Source organism: Neofelis nebulosa, chromosome 2 (assembly GCF_028018385.1).
Source record: "Neofelis nebulosa isolate mNeoNeb1 chromosome 2, mNeoNeb1.pri, whole genome shotgun sequence".
Classification (NCBI taxonomy): Eukaryota; Metazoa; Chordata; class Mammalia; order Carnivora; family Felidae; genus Neofelis; species Neofelis nebulosa.
The window spans coordinates 66,846,279-66,867,402 of NC_080783.1; the positions used below are offsets into that span (position 1 = coordinate 66,846,279).

A 21,124-nucleotide genomic window follows, 5' to 3' on the forward strand; every position below is an offset into this window, starting at 1 on the left:
ATACTTACCATTTTGCCTAACGACAATCCATTTGTTGAATAGATTGTTTTAAATCAAATGCAAATACAAATACATGGGAGAAGGGAAGGGGGAAAATAGTTTCAAATAGAGAGGGAGGCAAACCATAAGAGACTCTTAAATACAGACAACAAACTGAGGGTTGATGGGCGGACAGGGGAGAGGGGAAAATGGGTGATGGGCATTGAGGAGGGCACTTGTTGGGTTGAGCCCTGGGTGTTGTATGTAAACAATGAATCACGGGCTTCTACTCCCAAAACCAAGAGCACACTGTATATATACACTGTATGTTAGCTAACTTGACAATAAATTATATTAAATATTTTTATATTAATTAATTAATTAATTAATTAATTAATTGCAAATGCAAATAAAATGTTTGTCTTTGAAAGTAATAGAAAATTAAATTTATTAAAATTAAAGATAAATATTATGACTGAAAGTTGTATTTTCTTCAGATTAAGCTTCTAGATCATTGACTTTAGTGGTTAAAACTTCATTTATAAATACCTGATATCAAAAATTCATCCAGAAACTATCATATTTTTCACTTAATTTAATTTTAATTAAAAATGAAGGAATTCTGTCTAAATTTTCTTCTCTATGTTCAAAGAAGTAAGACATTGGAAATGAAAGTATTTCCCATTATATGGTTTTGTATCCCTTATAGAACCATGCATAGAACAAATTTCTCTGAAAATTTAACATCTAGGAAATATTTCTTTTTACGATATCCAAAAATTTTTTTCTTAAAACAATGATTATTTAAATGCCACGATCTCATCCTTTTTTATAACTGTGTAATATTTCCATTGTGTGTGTGTGCGTGTGTGTGTGTATACACACAACACATCTTCCTTATCCATTCATCTGTTGATGGACACTTGGGCTGTTTCCATATCTTGGCTACTATAAATAATGCTTCAATAAGCATAGGGGTGCATATATCTTTTCAAATTAGTGTTTTCACTTTCTTTGAGTATGTACTCAATAGTGCAATTAGAGGGTATTATGCTAAGTGAAATAAATCAGACTGAGGAAAACAAATACCATTTGATTTCACACATAAGTGAAATCTAAAAAAAACAACAAAAACAAAAACAATGACAAATCAATAAATAAACAAAAAGCATAAATACAGAGAATAAACTGATGGTTGCTAGAAGGGTAGGAGTGGCAGGTTGGGCAAAATGGGTGAAGGGGAGTGGGAGATATAGGCTTCCAATTATGGAATGAATAAGTCACAGAAATAAAAGTCACCACAAAAGGAATACAGTCAATGATATCATAATAACAATATATCAGGACAGAAGGTAGCTACACTTGTGAACACAGCATAGTGTATACACTTATGGAATCACTATGTTGTACACCTGAAACTAATGTAACATTGTCAACTGTATTCGAATACATTTTTCAAATGATGATTTAATTCCTTACATTTCTCTTTTTGTCTTCCCTGTCCTTATTTATTCAGTAAAATTTATTGATAGACTCCTGAGTCCCAACAATAGTAATATGGAAATAATCAATGATTAGACTTTCTTTCAAGGAGTAATAATTTTTGTAAACAAATAATTACAATATAGGACAATGAGTTTAATAATAATATAAGTAGCTACATATTACTGGTAACACAGTGAGAGGAGTTCTTAATTTTGCCAATCTTTAGTGGGCAGGAAATAGAAAATATCAAGGAATAATTCACAGAAGTGACACTTCAACTGGATATTAAAAGAATCTAAAGAATTTGCCAGCAAAAGAAAGCTTTGAGATACTATAGTATTCACCTCTAGTAATTATTTTAGCTTTACTATTTAACATTATTTTTTGTTTCATTTCTTTTAGTTAGCTGACCTGATTTATGCAACTTTACTGTAAGCAGAATATATCTGGAAGTTGATAGAATGCAAATCATAATCAACTGTTAAACATTTATAAATAGTGTTTAAAAACATAGTAGAGAGAAAATATATAATCCCTTTGTTTTCAAATATGTGGCTATTTTGAAAAACAAAGGAATCTCTGTCATGCCTATCTATTTTTACAGAATGAAATTTTTATTTTTCATGAGGGTAATAGAAAAAAACATTTGATGCTTTTTAAATTTTTAGGTTAGCACCTAAATTATCGCTAATTTTATACTCATAAAGAACAAATGCTTTATTCTCTTAAGTAATCAATCCCCTTACTATAATATCTAGTATTTTGAGGGAGAAATGAAATGGCAAATCCCAATGTCTTTCAGGGAATTATATAACATATTTTATTTAAATCATTCTATGAATCCTAAAATTTGGGGCCTCATCTTGCTTTCATTTTGCAGTGCAATGCAAATACTCATCATATGACTTACTCTTTCCTAAACAGGGTATCATTATTTTCTGGAGGGTCTTTTGGATGCCCTACTATGTGGAAACAGCTCTGATGCAGGGTAAGCCAATAATCTGTGTGTGTTTGTGTATGTGTGTATACTTTATTAATACTTATTTGCTATCATTCAGGCTACCTCTAAGGTGAGGGATTATTTAAAGGTTAGGCAAGTTTTTATGTTTCATAAAACAAGGAATAATACTTTTGCTTTAATGCTGTGTCCCTTAGATGAGTATATGTGAACTAGAAGATGACTCTAGAGGCTACCCAGTAGAGAAAATGAACTAGAATATGTTAAAATGCTAATTACCAACATATTTTAATGATGACATCAAGTGGCTAGTAAAATTATGTTCTCAGAAGTTGGGAAATGTGTATTATTTATCATGCTCTATCTCTTGTGATAACTTCTATCCCTTGAAACAGCCAATTTTCCTGGCTAGACAATGTTATAAGTATAGCATGCTATCAGAATAAAAAGACAACAGAACTTCGTATGCTTTCTTTTGTCCCATTTATAGCCAATGTCCAGAAGGATATATGTGTGTGAAAGCTGGTAGGAATCCTAATTATGGCTACACAAGCTTTGATACCTTCAGCTGGGCTTTTTTGTCTCTGTTTCGACTGATGACTCAGGACTTCTGGGAAAATCTTTATCAACTGGTGAGAACCTGAAGAGATACATACTGCATTTAAGTAGAAACATATAAGAAAAGCACCTTAGTGCTGACTTCCAAATCACAACATAATATAGCAGAAGGAACAGAACTTGAAATTGGGAGATTTGAATTTCTTTATCCTATTGATTGTAACACATATTAAGCATAGTGATGACAGGATAGCAATTCCCTCTCGTTTCCCTTTGGCTCAAAACTTATTTTCCACCATTTCCAGACACAGGTCCTCTCAAACAGAAGGCACACCTTCCCCTCAGCTCCATCTGCCCACTCAAATATTATTCCTCAGGTGGCAGGTGATGAAAATCGATAAGCAGATATAGGAAGATAACTTTGATGTCTTCCTTGACTTTTATCACAGGCTCAGCTCTTTGATGGAATCTCTATGGTATTTCGTTTGATTCCATTTATTCCTGGTGCATCCAAGAATTCCCTCCAGGAGATCTGAATGTAAATGCATGAGTTAGAAGAGAAGGAAAAGGATGAGGTTAAAGAAACAGTCAAGGAGGCAGAAGGGGGTGTGACCATCATAATTATTATTTATGTCAAGGGTCCTACATGACACACAAGTAAGTTAAAAGTTAAAGCCACTTGTTAGTGAAATAATACTGAAAAAATAATTCTAATGTTTTTATTTTCAGACATTACGTGCTGCTGGAAAAACATACATGATATTTTTTGTGCTGGTCATTTTCTTGGGCTCATTCTATCTGATAAATTTGATCCTGGCTGTGGTGGCCATGGCCTATGAGGAACAGAATCAGGCCACCTTGGAAGAGGCAGAACAGAAAGAGGCTGAATTTCAGCAGATGCTTGAGCAGCTTAAAAAGCAACAGGAGGCAGCTCAGGTAAATTCATCAAAATCAAATATGTCCTGTCTCATGGTACAATTCTTTTTTCTTGTTTTGGTTGTTGCAAAAACACTGGAGAGAAAGTGAGAGACAGATAACTGACTCCACTTAAGAGAAACTGGTAATGATGGCAGATTAGTAATAATTTCTACATTTTGATCATCTATAGATCATTTAGTTTCATTTTTTTTCTAAGATGTCTGCAATATTGACCACAGTGGAACCCTCTCATGCTATTTTAATGTTTTAAGATTTTTGTAATAAAATGGAAAATATGATTCTGAGTCTGCTCGAGGAAAAAACACTGAAAGGGTGTAGGAGAAAATCCTAAGAAGTCATCTTTTCTTAGAAAAAAAAAATGTGTTGGTTATTATATATAAAGATGTTCATCTGGCTCTTAAAAGATAATCTAGTCTTTTCTTTAACCAAAAATATATTGTTTTTAATGTGGCTTAATTGCCTTATATAATAAACGAGGAAGTGATGAAATAATATAATGTTCTATGACAAAGCAACATTCAGTAGGCATATGAAAGTCACCAATTTTATGGAGACCAGGTGATCTAAGGATTTCTTGTTCTTATAGAGAGGTGTTGATACTCATTGTACAATGAAATGCCTGTGCTATCATTTCTATATTCTCTCATGCTTTTCATTTAGCATACAAGCTCATTGATTTTACTTTAGAATAAAGCTGTTTGGGAAATATTAATTTATTTGCAAGAGTCCTTGTATTGAGGACACTCTGGGAACAAAGGTAATATCAAAACATACTGACTAAGCACCAGTATAAACTATGATCGAAAGCATTGTTTTCATTCCATGCCCATGTATCCAGCAAGAACCAGTGCTGAGTGAAAGAAGCTGGGGTTGGTATTTGGAGAACTAAATGTCTTGTCTTGTTTAGTGGAAAATGTTGACTGTCCTTTCTCCAGTGTTCTGGTTAGAAGATTATGGGGGGGGAGGGCAAGAAAGGGATTTTATCACCTTCATTGATGATATTTTGATAACACAACTTCAGTAACTGGGGAGAGGACCTCAGCTCTTTATCTCATTCCTACTCCCTTTGGTAATGAGCTCAGGTAAGTCAATAACTTTTCTTCCATGCCACAGTTTCTTTTTCAGAGAAGACAGTGCTAATTAAATACCAATTTTTAGAGTAATTCAAATCCCAAAAAGTAATATGAGTTTATGTTCTTATCGATGCCTGATTGGTCCTTTTGAATATGTGGCCTGTACAGCATAATATAAACATAATAAATGTTAACAGAGATAAAACCACGTTAACCCTGAAAGCCTTCGTTAGATAGAAATGGGGAAAAGTCCCATTTATTACTTGCAGACAGAGCTGCTTCTACGGAAGATCAGCTTCAGCAGGTTAAATGTGTTTTTTAAATGTTATGCAAACACTTGAGCTTAAGAAGATAAAGTCTTCTCTAATGCCATACTAAAATCATTTCTCCTTACTGTAGCAGGCAGCAGCTGTAACTGCCTCAGAGCATTCCAGAGAACCTAGCGCCGCAGGTGGGCTCTCCGACAGCTCATCTGAAGCCTCCAAGTTGAGTTCCAAGAGTGCTAAGGAAAGAAGAAATCGGAGAAAGAAAAGAAAACAGAAAGAGCAGTCTGGTGGGGAAGAGAAAGATGAGGATGAATTCCATAAATCTGAGTCTGAAGACAGCATCAGAAGGAAAGGGTTTCGCTTCTCCATCGAAGGGAATCGATTGACGTATGAAAAGAGGTACTCCTCCCCACACCAGGTACGGCACTGCTGACTTCATTGATGCATGACTGAAAATCAGAACACTGAAGAGGGGGAGAAGTAAACCAGATTTATGAATTGTCATCAACTGAATTGACTGCCATGTTTCTTATATTTAAATCTACCCTTTCTTTACATAGCTATGAGAAAATTTTACTCCACATATATGTAAGTCTGCAGCTTTGTGTAGCTGGGATAACACTGGGTTGAAATTCAGAAGACTGGATTCTCATCCTGATACTATCTGCTGATACCTGTTGAAACTAATGACATTTAATCTTTCTGTTCCTTGACCTTTTTAATGAAAAAAAAAAAATTGGATGTAGGGCTAGCTGATCAGTACTTTTTTTGGTTATTTTATGTTGCCTTTTCCCCCTAACTTCTTTATAAACCAGAATTCGTGCTTCTGAAAACTTCAGTTGTGATATGCTTTATCAAAAAGCACATGACTCTGAATTTCAGAAGTCTGTGCTTTATAGATGAAATAGGGGTAATAATTAATTTAAAGTGATTTTAGATAGATGCGCTAAAACAATTTGTGAAAAATGTTGGAATTCCTTGAAGGAAAGAGCAATAAGACCAAATGTGGCCTTGTGAAGGTCACGCTGCCAATGTTTATTGAATGTTTATGGTGTCCAAAGTAATGTGCTAAGGATGTTTGCTTTTGAACTTGAAAATGTTGGTTCAGGGTTTGAGTTTTCCTCAGTGTCTTTAAATTGTGATCCTTCTCCCCATTCATAATCTCAAGGTCTAGAAATTTCTTATAAACCAATTTAATTTGAGCAATGTTAAACAAATGAATATGTTAATGAGAATGTTAATGAAAAGGAACAAATCACATCCTGTTATGAATACTGCATCTCCCTCAACTTAATTTTGCAAAATAAAAGCACATTTCAAATGTCTATATTAATATGCTTGTACTTTTTTTGGTTTCAAACTTCTAGTCTTTGTTGAGCATCCGTGGCTCCCTGTTTTCCCCAAGGCGAAATAGCAGAACAAGCCTTTTCAGCTTTAGAGGGCGAGCAAAGGATGTGGGATCAGAGAATGACTTTGCTGATGATGAGCACAGCACCTTTGAGGATAATGAGAGCCGGAGAGACTCCTTGTTTGTGCCCCGACGACATGGAGAGCGGCGCAACAGTAACCTGAGTCAGACCAGTAGGTCTTCCCGGATGCTGGCAGTGTTTCCAGTGAATGGGAAGATGCATAGCACTGTGGATTGCAATGGTGTGGTTTCCTTGGTTGGTGGACCTTCAGTTCCTACATCGCCTGTTGGACAGCTTCTGCCAGAGGTGATAATAGATAAGCCAGCTACTGATGACAATGTAAGGAAGTTTTAAATAGTTCAGGCATGGCTGGCCCATTATTGCTGCACCAGCCAGTGTTTCTACAGAATGGAACCTTTGAGAATGATTCCTGGTTGGTCAAGCTGCGAATGCACCTGCATCTTGTAATACCTTTAATAGACTAACCAACTAAAACTTAAGGCCTCAACACTCTTGCATAACACTGAATGCATTTAATTATTAAATTTGCTAAGAATAAATTAGACACAATCATAAATTACTGCCTCCAGTTGGAGGATTTGCTATATACCCATGCTGAGATTAGATAGCAGGCCATCCTCTAAAGCTTTCGTATAAAAGTAAATGAATGATTCCTATGTTTAAGTATAAAGGGTGTATAATAAATCTTTCCAACAGATTCTTCAATATAGCTCTGCCTTATTTTAGAAGATTTTCAAGAACACTGTGCCTCAATAGATAGCTTCATTCTTATCTTGAAGTTTCTACTATTCACATTTGTCTCTCTAAAAAATAAATGCTGATATAAGTCTTCTCAAAATGAATCTAAATGATGAGACACAAATAAATTGTTAATACAGACAGATAAAAGAATTGTCTGTGTACAAACGTATGTTATGTTTTTGTGAATGTATACAGGATGAGGAATTTCTAAACACATGCTGCCTCTTATTAGACTGTGAAACCACTTGGAAATATATCAGCATGATGAGGCATGACTAAGTCAGAGTTAGATGACTTATTGCTTTGGTACCCTGGATGAAACTGTTGTCCATGCAGCATGTGTGACTTTTTTAACATACAGTTTGTGTTGTCAATGACCATCTATGTCTTGTGTACAGATAATGAGATGGCAGCTACATGTGTTGTAATCGTTTGTATTTCTTTAAGAATAAATGGCTACCTTCTCAACATAAAATGCCTGATCATTTATATGACTTTTCAAGTTATTAGTTTTTTACTAGTAGTTCAGAACTGGTGCTAACTGTTAAATATGGCTCTCAATAGATTTATTAACTATATCAAAATTGCATCATATCTCATAAAATTATGAAATTAGAGGGTTAAAAAACTCAGTTTTTACTGTATGACTGAATGGTTGACAGTTTGGATATTCCAGGTTAATGATACAATAAGTCAGCAATATCTGCCATCACCAACTAAATATGAAAGTGCATGATGCATGTGTTTCATGAAATTCATTGTGTCACATCTGGTTATTTGCTTATCATATTGCTCAAGTTAATCATTTAATACATTAGAATTTTCTTTATAGGGAACAACCACCGAAACTGAGATGAGGAAGAGGTCAAGTTCTTTCCATGTTTCCATGGACTTTCTAGAAGATCCTTCCCAAAGGCAAAGAGCAATGAGTATAGCCAGCATTTTAACAAATACAGTAGAAGGTTTGTTACCCATCCCATTATCGTTCAATTATTTTCAGTAAACTTATATTTTCTCACTTGAAACAAATATCTCTATTTGTAAATTGGAAACAGTACGTTAGAAAGAGAATATAATAGGTATTATTTAAGATTTATTATTTGTTACACCTGTTCATCTATTCTAGGAACTTTAAAAACGTTACTTAAATGCAATGATATTGGAAATCTAAAGAATGTTTTCCAGTGTGATAATTCTTTGAAAATGTGGAATAAAGCATTTGTTAGAGGTTCCTAATCTTATTAGTCACAGTGACCCTCTCTTTTGTTCCAATTAGGCTTAGGACTTCAACACCATCCAAAATACTCTCAAGATTGGAGGAGAGGAGCAGGTCATTTCACAGAACAAAAACAAATTTAAAAGATGATTCTTGGCTCATATCAAACCCTACCCTGTCTCTTATAGACTTAGGATGACAGCTTAGCCAGACATTAACATAGGATTACACACAGTATTTACATTTCTGCAACTCATTTTCCTATGGAAAAACTTCATTTAAAAGACCATTCACTTCAGGCCAATCATTGAGCCATGTTGTCAATACATACAAGAAAAAAACTATTCTTTGCTCCCTCTGCCCTATGTGTATGTCTGAAAAAATATCTTCAGGGGTCTAAAGAATAAATGTGATAGTATTTTTAGATACAAATGAGGCTGACTCTACCAAATGAAAATGTGTTGATTACTGAAAAAGAAGACTTGTGGATCTGAAATAAATATATGTATCTATTAAATATATCTTTTGGTGGTTCTTTTTTTTTTAATCTAGAACTTGAAGAATCCAGACAGAAATGCCCACCCTGTTGGTATAAATTTTCCAACATATTCTTAATCTGGGACTGTTCACCATATTGGTTAAAGGTGAAACATATTGTCAACCTGGTCGTGATGGACCCATTTGTTGACCTGGCCATCACCATCTGTATTGTCTTAAATACTCTTTTCATGGCCATGGAGCATTATCCAATGACGGAACATTTCAATAATGTGCTTACAGTAGGAAACTTGGTAAGCATATTGGAAGGTAAATGTGTTCAATCTTCAAATTTTCTGTTTGAGAAACTGTTTCCATTTATAGCTTAACACAGTCTTTTCACCACCTTCCTACCTCCTGGCTCCCAAAAGATTGGAATTATAGCTAGCTGGCTATACCTTAACTTTTGCCAACAATAAATAGCCCTTAATGTCAAAGCAAAAGCTAAGAAAGAGAGCAATATATAGGCCTATAGTACTACTTGGAAAGTCAATATTGATATTTATAATTTTTCAAGATACAGAAGCAATTTAAGGGCACACCTCTTGAAAAGACATTATCACAGTTTCCCTAGCTGTAGAAGACTAAAAACAAAAAAAGTAGATCTTTTCATTTTGCTTAGTCATCACCATCATTATAAGCAAAAATTTAACATCTCAAAAATGTCTTTAGCTTTTCCACCTCCAACAGCTAGGTAGGACATGTATTGTTTTATCCATCCATTCTATATCAAAACCATCAAATATTGAAAACCTCTAGTATATTTTGTGTATTATATGATTAGCAAGGCCATTTTTGGTAAAGGTTGCCACTTAATTCTTTCTCCTCTGTGCTTAAAAAACACGAATTATTAAAGTGTTTGTCAGTTGACTCAATTTAGGAATATTAGCTTTTATTTGCTGAAAGAAAACAGACTTTAAAGTAATGTATGTATTTTTCATAACATTTGTTTTGAGGTATAAGATTTTTGATGGTAAAAAGCAAGACATGTAAAGCATCCTGAGTTGTAATATTTATATTTTTAAAGGTCTGCTTTTTATATTATGGAAGTAAATTTATTTTTTTCACGTGCATAACAAATTGATAATATAACACATGTATTATAGTAATAAATGTACATGTATAATGATCTGATTTGAGGGAAGGAGAATATGCTTATAGACAATTAAAAGTGATCATGGGCAAGATCTTGTCAGTACCTGTGTTGTATAAAGTCTGGAGGGACAGACAGTTTGATGGGACAGAAGGAATACTAGTTCAAAATAAATTTGCATTCCAGTCCAATTTTTGGCATTTTCTAGTTGTGTGATATCTGAGAAACCATTGCACCCACGTAAAGACCTGTTTCCGCACCGGTAAAGTGATATTTATATTGCCTGCATTAGCCACGTCCATGGCTAACAATAAATTTCTGTAACAATAAAATGAAATAAAGTATATAAGAGCCTTTTTATCAGCTATGCATTACTACACAAATGTGAGCTCGTAATAGAATCATTATGGGGAAAGTAGCATTAACATTTTGTTCTGCAATCAAATACTATGTCATTCTACTTTATCATTATCTGATGGAATTAGAGTAACTTTGTTTTGATCTTAGGTTTTCACTGGGATCTTTACAGCAGAAATGTTTCTGAAAATTATTGCCATGGATCCTTACTATTATTTCCAAGAAGGCTGGAATATCTTTGATGGTTTTATTGTGACACTTAGCCTGGTAGAACTCGGCCTTGCCAATGTGGAAGGATTATCAGTTCTCCGTTCATTCCGACTGGTAAAAAATAAAGAAAACAGCAACAAAAACTAAACCTGTCCAACAATTAGAGCTCGTATATAGTACTGTCATAGGTTTTACTACACAACTATTAACATTTTAAATCTTTGTGTACATTTGCATCATCAAAACTATCCCTAAATGGAAAAAAAAATTATCTCCGTGTGTTTAGAAAAACCTTTATTTAAAAAAAAAAAAAAAGTACAGTCATGTAAAGTTTAATATATTACTCAGTTGCAATTGTGACTAATTATCATTTCTAGAGATGACTACAGTTAATATTTCTGGATCTAAGAAAACACTTGTAATGAAATATATCACATTTTAATAGTCACTTGAAAATACAAACAGCCCTTTGTAGTGGTAAATGGTGATCAGACACAGTTGGGCATGCAGAAAATTCCTAATTCTACCTCTGGATAATATGCTTCTTCTCTAAATGAGAGGGAAAAAATCTGTAGGATTACTTAACATGCTCATTGGTTTACATATATGTCCCTGCAAATCAGGGGAAGAATTATAGGTATGGGAAATACTCCAAATTTTTAAATGCAGGCACAGCTAGGTCAGTACCCTAAAGGAGCATTAATGAATAATAAACATTTTTCTCCACCTATAGCAGGACCTCAGTATGATGTTGCTTTGCATTCGATTGGCAAAATGAATATCTTTTCAACAGAGATTATTGTGAATCAGATGTTAATATTAGTGTTGGGCCTGGTATGCCTTAGAACCACATTCACAAAACAAATTATGGACAGTTGGCCCCAAGTAATCTTCAGAAATTGACTCTTAGGGAAGATGATCTACATGGTTAAAATATGGAAGAATTAAATTCTTCCTAGAAGGTCCAAAAATTAACAATGAGCCTGAGAAGTTTCTAGGGCAGGGCAGATGTAAGAGATTCTATATTAATCATCATTTCTTGGTAAACCTCAGTATATGCAATGCTTTTAAAGATCATAATAATAATTATATAATTTTTTTTTATTTTCCAGCTCCGAGTTTTCAAGTTGGCAAAATCTTGGCCAACATTAAATATGCTAATAAAGATCATTGGCAATTCGGTGGGGGCTCTGGGTAACCTCACCTTGGTGTTGGCCATCATCGTCTTCATTTTTGCTGTGGTTGGCATGCAGCTCTTTGGAAAAAGCTACAAAGATTGTGTCTGCAAGATCTCCACCAACTGTCAGCTTCCACGCTGGCACATGAATGACTTTTTCCACTCCTTCCTAATAGTGTTCCGCGTGCTCTGTGGAGAGTGGATAGAAACCATGTGGGACTGTATGGAGGTTGCTGGTCAAGCCATGTGCCTTACTGTCTTCATGATGGTTATGGTTATTGGAAACCTGGTGGTATGTACCCATTTAAGATATATATTTCAGAAATAGATTAAGAGCATAATAGGATAGTGACCATTTTGCCCAAGCAAAAACTATGATTAATAATTTGTAAAGTCTCTTGCCTTGGAGATAAATATAGATGTATAGATATAGATATAGATATAGATATAGATATAGATATAGATATAGATATATATGTCTCACTTTCACAACACAGTAATATAGCAGTGACCCTATAGTTTTTATATTCAAATCCACTTTGTCAATCATTTCATCACATTTGTTATATGAATTTTTTTTTTTTTTAAATTTTTTTTTTTCAACATTTTTTATTTATTTTTGGGACAGAGAGAGACAGAGCATGAACGGGGGAGGGGCAGAGAGAGAGGGAGACACAGAATCGGAAACAGGCTCCAGGCTCCGAGCCATCGGCCCAGAGCCTGACGCGGGGCTCGAACTCACAGACCGCGAGATCGTGACCTGGCTGAAGTCGGACGCTTAACCGACTGCGCCACCCAGGCGCCCCTGTTATATGAATTTTAATAGAGTATCATATTGAAGACATGCCTAGAAGGATATATTGGGAACATTTTTCAAATTCAGAGAAGAGGGAGAAATCTGAAAAAAAATTTTAAAGAAAGCCTAATGTTACTTGCCAGTATAGGACTAAAGAGTGAAGTCTTTAAGTGTTCATAGTGATTTTACCATTTTCTTGCCCCTTCGTGGCATATACCGTTCACTCTATGTCATATGGCAGATGCATTAGCCAACCTAGGTTAATCAATTCTCTAGTGGTGCTAGGTCAAAATAAGGATTGGCTAATGATGCCTGAGATTACCCAAATGGAATAACTGATCAATTCTTCTCTCTCTTTAAGTTTGAAACGTTAATTACTCTTTAAGGTATAGAAAATTTTAATATATTCCGAAAGATAGATAGATAGATAGATAGATGCATAGATAGATAGATAGATAAAGTATATATATATATAAAGTATCAGTCTTATGGAAGTATTGGAAATTATTTATAAATGGTTCTTCTAATTAATCAATAGTGAAGCATGAGAAATAATGGGTTAAGAAAATAAGTGTCAATACCTGTGTTAAGATACTTATTCTCATTCTGGATCATAATGATTATTTTTTTAATTAATATCCAACTCAATATCTCTGTTTATCATAAGGGAAACTATAGAATGTATTTCAGTGTATAATTGCAAACACTAATGATTTTTAAGGTTAGAACTTGTGCATAGTACATATATCAATCTGTTTTCTTATAATCATACAAGTTTAAACATAGCTAAACCTTAGGTTAACTCATTCATCATCTTTGTTCTATATGTGGGAGAATGTGAGACCAATAGAAATCATGTCTTTGCCCAAGGATGTAGAGTGCAGTAGCTACTGAGCCAGATCACAAATTCAGATTACCCAACTTCTAATCACTATTCTATGGTGCTTCTTTCTAATCTAGCTGTTAGAACTTATAGTTTCCTCTACACTTATAGGAATAAGTGATCTCAATCTGCTCTTTACATTGGGGTGAAATTATAATCATGTTTGTGTTATTTTTAAGGTCCTGAACCTCTTTCTGGCCTTGCTTCTGAGCTCATTTAGTGCAGACAATCTTGCAGCCACAGATGATGATAATGAAATGAACAACCTCCAAATAGCTGTGGACAGGATGCACAAAGGAATAGCTTATGTGAAGAGAAAAATATATGAATTTATTCAACAATCCTTTGTCAGAAAACAAAAGATTCTAGATGAAATTAAACCACTTGATGATCTAAACAATAAGAAAGATAGTTGTATGTCCAATCATACAACAGAAATTGGAAAAGATCTTGACTATATTAAAGATGTGAATGGAACCACAAGTGGAATAGGAACCGGCAGCAGTGTTGAAAAATACATTATTGATGAAAGCGATTACATGTCATTCATAAACAATCCCAGTCTTACCGTGACTGTACCAATTGCTGTAGGAGAGTCTGACTTTGAAAATTTAAACACAGAGGACTTCAGTAGTGAATCAGATCTGGAAGAAAGCAAAGAGGTAAGATTTTATATGTGTGGGTAGGTATAAATTTATATGTACATGCATGTATTATTGCCTGTATGTAAATATATACTTGTATATTATTGCCTTGGGTAAATCATATTTGTGTAATGAGATGAGGAGAGAAAGAGTGCAGAGATAGAATGGTAGGTAGATCCTCATTTCATCTCACATGTCCATGGAAGTGGATTCAGGAAAAAAAAAAATGATAGCTCATTTTTGTAAAACATTGTGTAGTTTTTTTTCAGGATTTTAATTTGAGTAGTATCTCAGTTTCATTAAATATTTGGCTTTTGCTAAAGAACCAATGGAAGCTGATTTCTTTTAATGGTCTTTATTTTTGTAAAATTGGTTTTAAGGTACTGTTAAATTTGGCAGTATTTTTTCTAGTCTGATTTTTTTTGGCTTGAAACTTTAGGTTTACATTTAATATTTAATGAAGACTAATAGCTATTACATGCTATCTGTTGAATTAAGAAAGAAACTTTAAGGGGCAGCTGGGTGGCTCAGTCGGTTAAGTGGCCGACTTCGGCTCAGGTCATGATCTCATGGTCCGTGAGTTCGAGCCCCGTGTCGGGCTCTGTGCTGACAGCTCAGAACCTGGAACCTGTTTCAGATTCTGTGTCTCCCTCTCTCTGACCCTCCCCCGTTCATGCTCTGTCTCTCTCTGTCTCAAAAAAATAAATAAATAAATAAATAAATAAATAAATAAATAAATAAATGTTAAAAAAAAAAAAAGAAAGAAACTTTAGGAAAAAATGAAACTTTTATTATAAAGACCATCCATAACAAATAATTTTGCTGCAAAAATTTTACATTATTTATACTGTTTTTGTTTGTATTGTTCAGAGCTAGTTCACAGAAAAACTGATCTTTTTATAAAAAAGTGACTATCCACTGAACTACTGGAGGCAGTTCTATTTCTGCATACTCTGTGTCATTTTATATTTTGGATTATCGTTGCATTAATTGAAAATTTAAATGTAAGGGTAGTAGAAACTTTAGAGATAATTTAATACAGTATTTCTCAAATTTAAGTCATGATCCAGTAGGAACTGATAAAACAGTTTATTGTACCAGTAATTTTTTTTAACTGTAATTAAACAGAATAGATGATACCATTGCACATTGCATGTTTTAGGAAATCTGATAAATTAAGCTTTTGCTGCCTATACTGAACTTAAATGCACTGCTTTTCTAATCAAAGTGCAAGCATTAGGTCCATGGCTGTAGTGCCTAAAGTTCAGAATTCTTAAACTGTTTTAGCTCTTTGAAATCAGTTGATGGGGGGTAGGAGGGAGGGGCGGGTAGGTGATGGGTATTGAGGAGGGCACCTTTCGGGATGAGCACTGGGTGTTGTATGGAAACCAATTTGACAATAAATTTCATATTAAAAAAAAAAGAAAAAACGAACAAATTATAGGCTGGAAAATTAGTGTCGTTGATTCCCCTTGAATGTGTGAAAGTGAATCAGAGAAATTGATGACATTAATAAAAATGATAACAGTAAATTAGTTTAAACTAAATGTAAATAATTGTTAAGCTGAGACCTGAATGAACCTTAGACAGAGAGGCACTTAGTTTAAACCCCATTTATTCTTATTTTATTAAGTATCCTTTAATTGAATTAATTGTATTATTAATGATCAGAGTATTTAACATATAATGCTCACTACTAGAGTCTGTCTTCATTTCGCTGTATTTTTAGAAAATAGCAAATTCATTAGTGCCTGGTTTGCCCCAGCCTTTGGGGGACCCTGGACTTTTGAATACAGTGATATAATCAAGCTTCATTCAGAAAGGGAATAAGGCTCAGGCTGCTACATGGGGTTTTGGATAATTTGGGAATTAGTCTTTAAGAGCTTTTTTAAATTACTTGGATTGCATTCTTTTTTATTATAAAAACAATTCATTTCCATTGTAAAGAATTTGAGAATGACAAATATATAAAGAAGAAAATTAAAACAATAAATGAATAAATAAACATCAAAAAAATGTTTAATGAAAGCAGTGGGCATGAAAACTGCTGGACCACAGGTAGAATGGATGGCTTCTTTTTTTGGTTTCCAGAGACGGAAGGCACAGAGTTTATGCAATGAACAACTCATGTTCTAGGCTTACACATATTACAAAGTATTGTAAGATTTTGTTATAACTACTTACATGCATTCTTGTCTCTCCTTTTATATTTGTGACATGTTTGAACATGTTTGGCACAAAGCAGGCACTCAGATTAAACTTTTCCATCTCTTTCCAACTCTTTTTAATGGAACCATTTTGAAGGATTCTCATTATCACACTTGTTCTGATGAAAGCACACCTGAAAATACAGTTTTATTTCCCATGATCCAGACACCATTTTTCTCTTGATTCAATCTAATGCTGTATTAGATCTTGTCGCTTTTATCTTTATCGGACATTTGCCTTGTCAATTTATATTGGGCTTCTAGGAAAGTAATTTTCCCTCATCCTTTTCACAAGAATTGCTATTGAAACACAGTTGTATCTCATCCAGCTGAATATTTATATTAAATACTGAACCTTCTATTCATCCCCATTACATTTCAGTTTATTTCATTCATTTTTCAACTGGCTTTCTGTAAATATTCTTTTATAAATTACCACATCGTCACAAAGTTCCTGGCACTTGCCTTCACCATTTGTTTTTTTCTTCTTGGTCATAAATAAACTCAATTAAAATTATTTTTCTTCATTGCTTCCTTAGTCTTATGCTGTATTCTCTTCAAAGGAAGGTGCAATTTAGAAGATGTTCTTTTAGTGGAATTAAACTGATAGCAGATGCCTCAAAAGATGAAGTTTCTTTACTCTAAATTAGGAATGCAGTCTATACTGTATTAAAGTAACCTTATCATTTTGGTTCTTTCTGTTTTAGTCTTTGTTCTTTTGCCTACCTTCACTTACTCACCAGTTACCATGTGCCAGGGAGTGTACTAGTAATGGAGGATACAAACGTGCCGTAGTTTTGCATACGTGCATAGTAATTATTATATGGTAATTATCATATATACATATATGCAAATACATATATACATATGTACACACATATATAGTTGACCCTCGAACCACATGGTTTGAACTGCATGGGCCCATTTGCACACTGATTTTTTTTTTTATAAATACAGTACAGTACTATAAATGTATTTTCTCCTCCTTATGATTATCTAATAACATTTTCTTTTCTCTAGCCTTATTATAAGAATACAGTATATAATATATATACAAAATATATGTTAATCAACTGTTTATGTTATCAGTAAGGCTTCTGGTCACAGTAGGCTATTAATGGTTAAGTTTTGGAGGAGCCAAAAGTTATATGCAGATTTTCAGCTGCACAGGAGATCAGCCCCCTTAACCCCTGCATTGTTCAAGGGTCAAGTGTATATATATTTGGATTTTAGAAAGATGACTTTCAACCTTTAAATATGAATTTCCATGTTGGGAAATACCTTATTGACTCAAAATGTTACTGGCCATGGTCTCTGTTACCTGTTTCATTTGAATATGTTAATGTTTCCCTTCCTTAATTTCAATAATGAGCCTTATCTACAATGGATCATTATTGAAATTCTATTAATGGCATGAGTTAAAATTACAAATGCCCATTGTTTATACCATTTTCTAAGCACTTGTCTGTAGACATGTGAGGCCCACAATTATAAAGGTGTTGGTAATTGATTATGCTCTAGAGCCAGACACTGTGTTGTATAATTCCATTTTAGCCACATACCATGTGACCTTACCTGACTATCTAATCCTCAATTTTCTTATCTCAAAAATGAGGATAATATCACCTACTTCCTACTTTCTGTGGACTATTAAATGAGGCTATAAATGTGAAGCAGTTAACATAATGCCTGACAAATTGTAAGTATTCAATAAATTGTCATTATTATTATTACCAGTAACATTCCCAACTGTTCCCAGTATTTTCTTGTAAGAAGTACTAGTAACATACTCCACTGTTAGTCCTTTTGTATTGTTTGCCTTCTGCCCTCAGTAATAAATTTCTTTACGTGTTTATCTGGGGAAAGTGTTAGATTTTGTATTATCTGTTTAATTTTTAAATTTCTCATTAAATTCTTGACATGGTAGACTCCTTAAAAAATGTAAGAAAACTTTTTTCTAAAGAGCATTCCAGTCAGGAAAAATAAATATACAGAAACCTAGAGACATGAACCAACAGGATGTGTTTGGAAACAATAATAGTTTAGTATTTCTGGAATATAAAATCACAGGAGATGAGGCTACTGCCTGCCTCAATTTCCAGGAAAACGAAAACAGACTCCATATTAAGGGACATGTAAAATGGAGGCCTGTATTTGCTTTGCCTCCCCCTTAAGATGCACAGTTATACGCAACTGACCCCCACCCATTCCAGGACAAATCTATGGGCTATCTGTCTATACTTGTCCCATGTTTGTTCCCAAATGCAGAAAAGGCATAGCATGGGTCACATTCATCATTCTGTAAATCCCAGCAGACCTCAACCTGCAAAGTACATTCAAATAACCTAAAGAATTGTTTTTAAACCCTTATAATGTTTCGAGGCACCTGGGTGGCGCAGTTAACTGTCCAACTTCTGCTATGTCATGATCTCGCGATTCACGAGTTCGAGCCCTGCATCAGGCTCTGTGCTGACACCTTAGAGCCTGGATCCTGCTTCAGATTCTGTGTCTCCCTCTCTCTCTCTTCTCCTCCCCCACTTATACTCTGTCTCTCTCTCAAAAATAAATAAAACATTAAAAAAATTAAAACCTCATAATGTTTCTTGACTCATGCAGTAGTAAGAATAATGGATCAGCTAGAAATATGGGTTTCCACTGAAAACTAATAATAAAGGTGGTGGCTTGGACAGATTTCAAAGAGCTTTAAAAACTGGGCAAAACTGCTGAGACTGTGCAAAAGACAATATAAGATGATATCTCTCTAATTAGAAAGTAAGATTCTTTGGTTATGGATTGTATTTTATATAATTTTAGTCTTCTGAGGCACCTACTGCAATGTTGGGCACAAGTGTGTGCTCAGGAACTTTTTGAGTTTTGGTTGATTTGTTTAAATACTAGCCTAAAAGTCTGGTGGCCTTACGTCTACTGTGGGCAAATCACTAACCCTATATTGTCCCATTTCCTAATTTGTAAAAGGAGGACAACTGTCCAATAGCACTTATAGGAATATTAGGAATATTATGAGGATCTAAAAGCTATTCTGAAGTTAAAAGTGCTCAAAAACATAAGGTGCCAAGGCACAATTATACCATAATTCTCTCATAAATACTTTTTAAATGAAGTGAGTTATTAAACTTCTACTTTTTGGAATAAAAACAACATATTCTAAGCTAGTTAGGGAAAAAGTACACTTGTTTTTGCAATGAGTGAGCCCCAGAATGAGTAAAAATGACATTTGGATCTTTGTAATTCAGGTCATGTTAATAACAGATATCATATGTTGAGTGCTCACCGTCGGAAAACACTGTAGGGTTTTACAATGTGTTGTCTCCCCCAATGCTTCATACCAGGAGATAGGTATTATTAGTCTAATCTTACAGATAAGGAAATTGAATGCAAAGAGTTTAAGTAGCTTGCCAATGTCACACAAATAGTAAGGACTGATCCCAGGCTAGAATCCAGGCAGCTGGCAACACAGTCCATGTTCTTAACCATTATACTAAATCTCCTTAACAGTGCCTGAAAAAAATAATTTCTTTGGCATTTCTTTAAAGTGAATGGTATTGTTTATTAAAGAACTAAGAATAGATGTCCATTATAGAGTTAGTCTTAGCTACCAAACCTCTTCACTGGACATAGGTTAATGGCACAGCCACAAGTACCTGAGTCCTCTCCCTCAGTCCTGGAGGATCCTCTTTCTTCTGGAATGGCCTGCATGTTAGACCAATCTGCTGCTGCATCTCACACTGACCTGTGGAACTCTAATTCTAATTACAGGGCACTTATTCTCTTAGGCTATGGTTACTTCACGTTGTATTTTAGGAAGACATGCTCCTGAGTTTAAGGCTTAAAATCATTAGGAAGCACTTTTATGATTGCACCATTAGATTATGAAATCTTTGAGAATAGGAGAAACACTAACCAGGTCTTAGTCACCTTAAGGCCATAGCATATACAAAATGTTTATTAAATGAATGAGTAAATGGGTAATGAATATTTACTTCTAGACTTCCATTTGCCCTCTCGTTTATACTATCTGTGTTAAAATAAAACTTATTTGCAGCTTTGCTGATATTCGTTCATTTAATACTTTTACCTTTACTGTACTTGGGTTAAAGAACATGTGACAATTTCCAACCTCAGCATATACTGCTCAGCAGATTAAATTTGTACTAACACAGAAAAGTCTACAGTGAACACCTTACATGGCAAATGATCCTTTTTTAAATGTACCTGAGAGTAGGGATTAATCTGTTTCATTACCAAAGTATAGCCCACATTTAGCATAGTGCCTAGCCTATAGAAGGTGTCCAGTAAAAATGTTAAATAAGGAAATAGGAAGTCTCTGGTTAATCTTGAATCAAAAGGGATAGGTACCAAGATTGTTACAAGTATCTAAATTCATGAACACCATGATAACATAATGTTTCTCATAGGAAAGCATCACACAAAATATGTGGGGATATTAGGAATCTCTGCAAGATAGATGTGTATGCCACCAACTTTTCTTTCTGTGCAGTCTCTTCACAAATCCTCATGGTCTCTGATGTAGCAACTATTGCCTCCATCCTGTAT

At 34.3% G+C, this 21,124-nt stretch overlaps 1 protein-coding gene across 6 annotated transcripts in view; it reads left to right on the top strand.

The window, feature by feature from the left end:
- Positions 1-21,124, top strand: part of LOC131503571 (sodium channel protein type 1 subunit alpha) — a 155,201-nt gene that overhangs the window by 91,404 nt on the left and 42,673 nt on the right. For 4 of the 6 annotated variants that reach the window (XM_058715032.1, XM_058715023.1, XM_058715040.1 and 1 more), the window contains exons 8-17: positions 2,389-2,452; positions 2,913-3,054; positions 3,710-3,916; positions 5,392-5,676; positions 6,626-7,006; positions 8,262-8,391; positions 9,198-9,436; positions 10,783-10,956; positions 11,955-12,311; positions 13,878-14,360. In XM_058715032.1, coding sequence (XP_058571015.1) covers positions 2,389-2,452; positions 2,913-3,054; positions 3,710-3,916; positions 5,392-5,676; positions 6,626-7,006; positions 8,262-8,391; positions 9,198-9,436; positions 10,783-10,956; positions 11,955-12,311; positions 13,878-14,360 — 2,462 coding nt within the window. The remainder of the gene's footprint in view (positions 1-2,388; positions 2,453-2,912; positions 3,055-3,709; positions 3,917-5,391; positions 5,677-6,625; positions 7,007-8,261; positions 8,392-9,197; positions 9,437-10,782; positions 10,957-11,954; positions 12,312-13,877; positions 14,361-21,124) is intronic. The other 2 variants (XM_058715056.1, XM_058715062.1) reach the window with 2 other exon arrangements.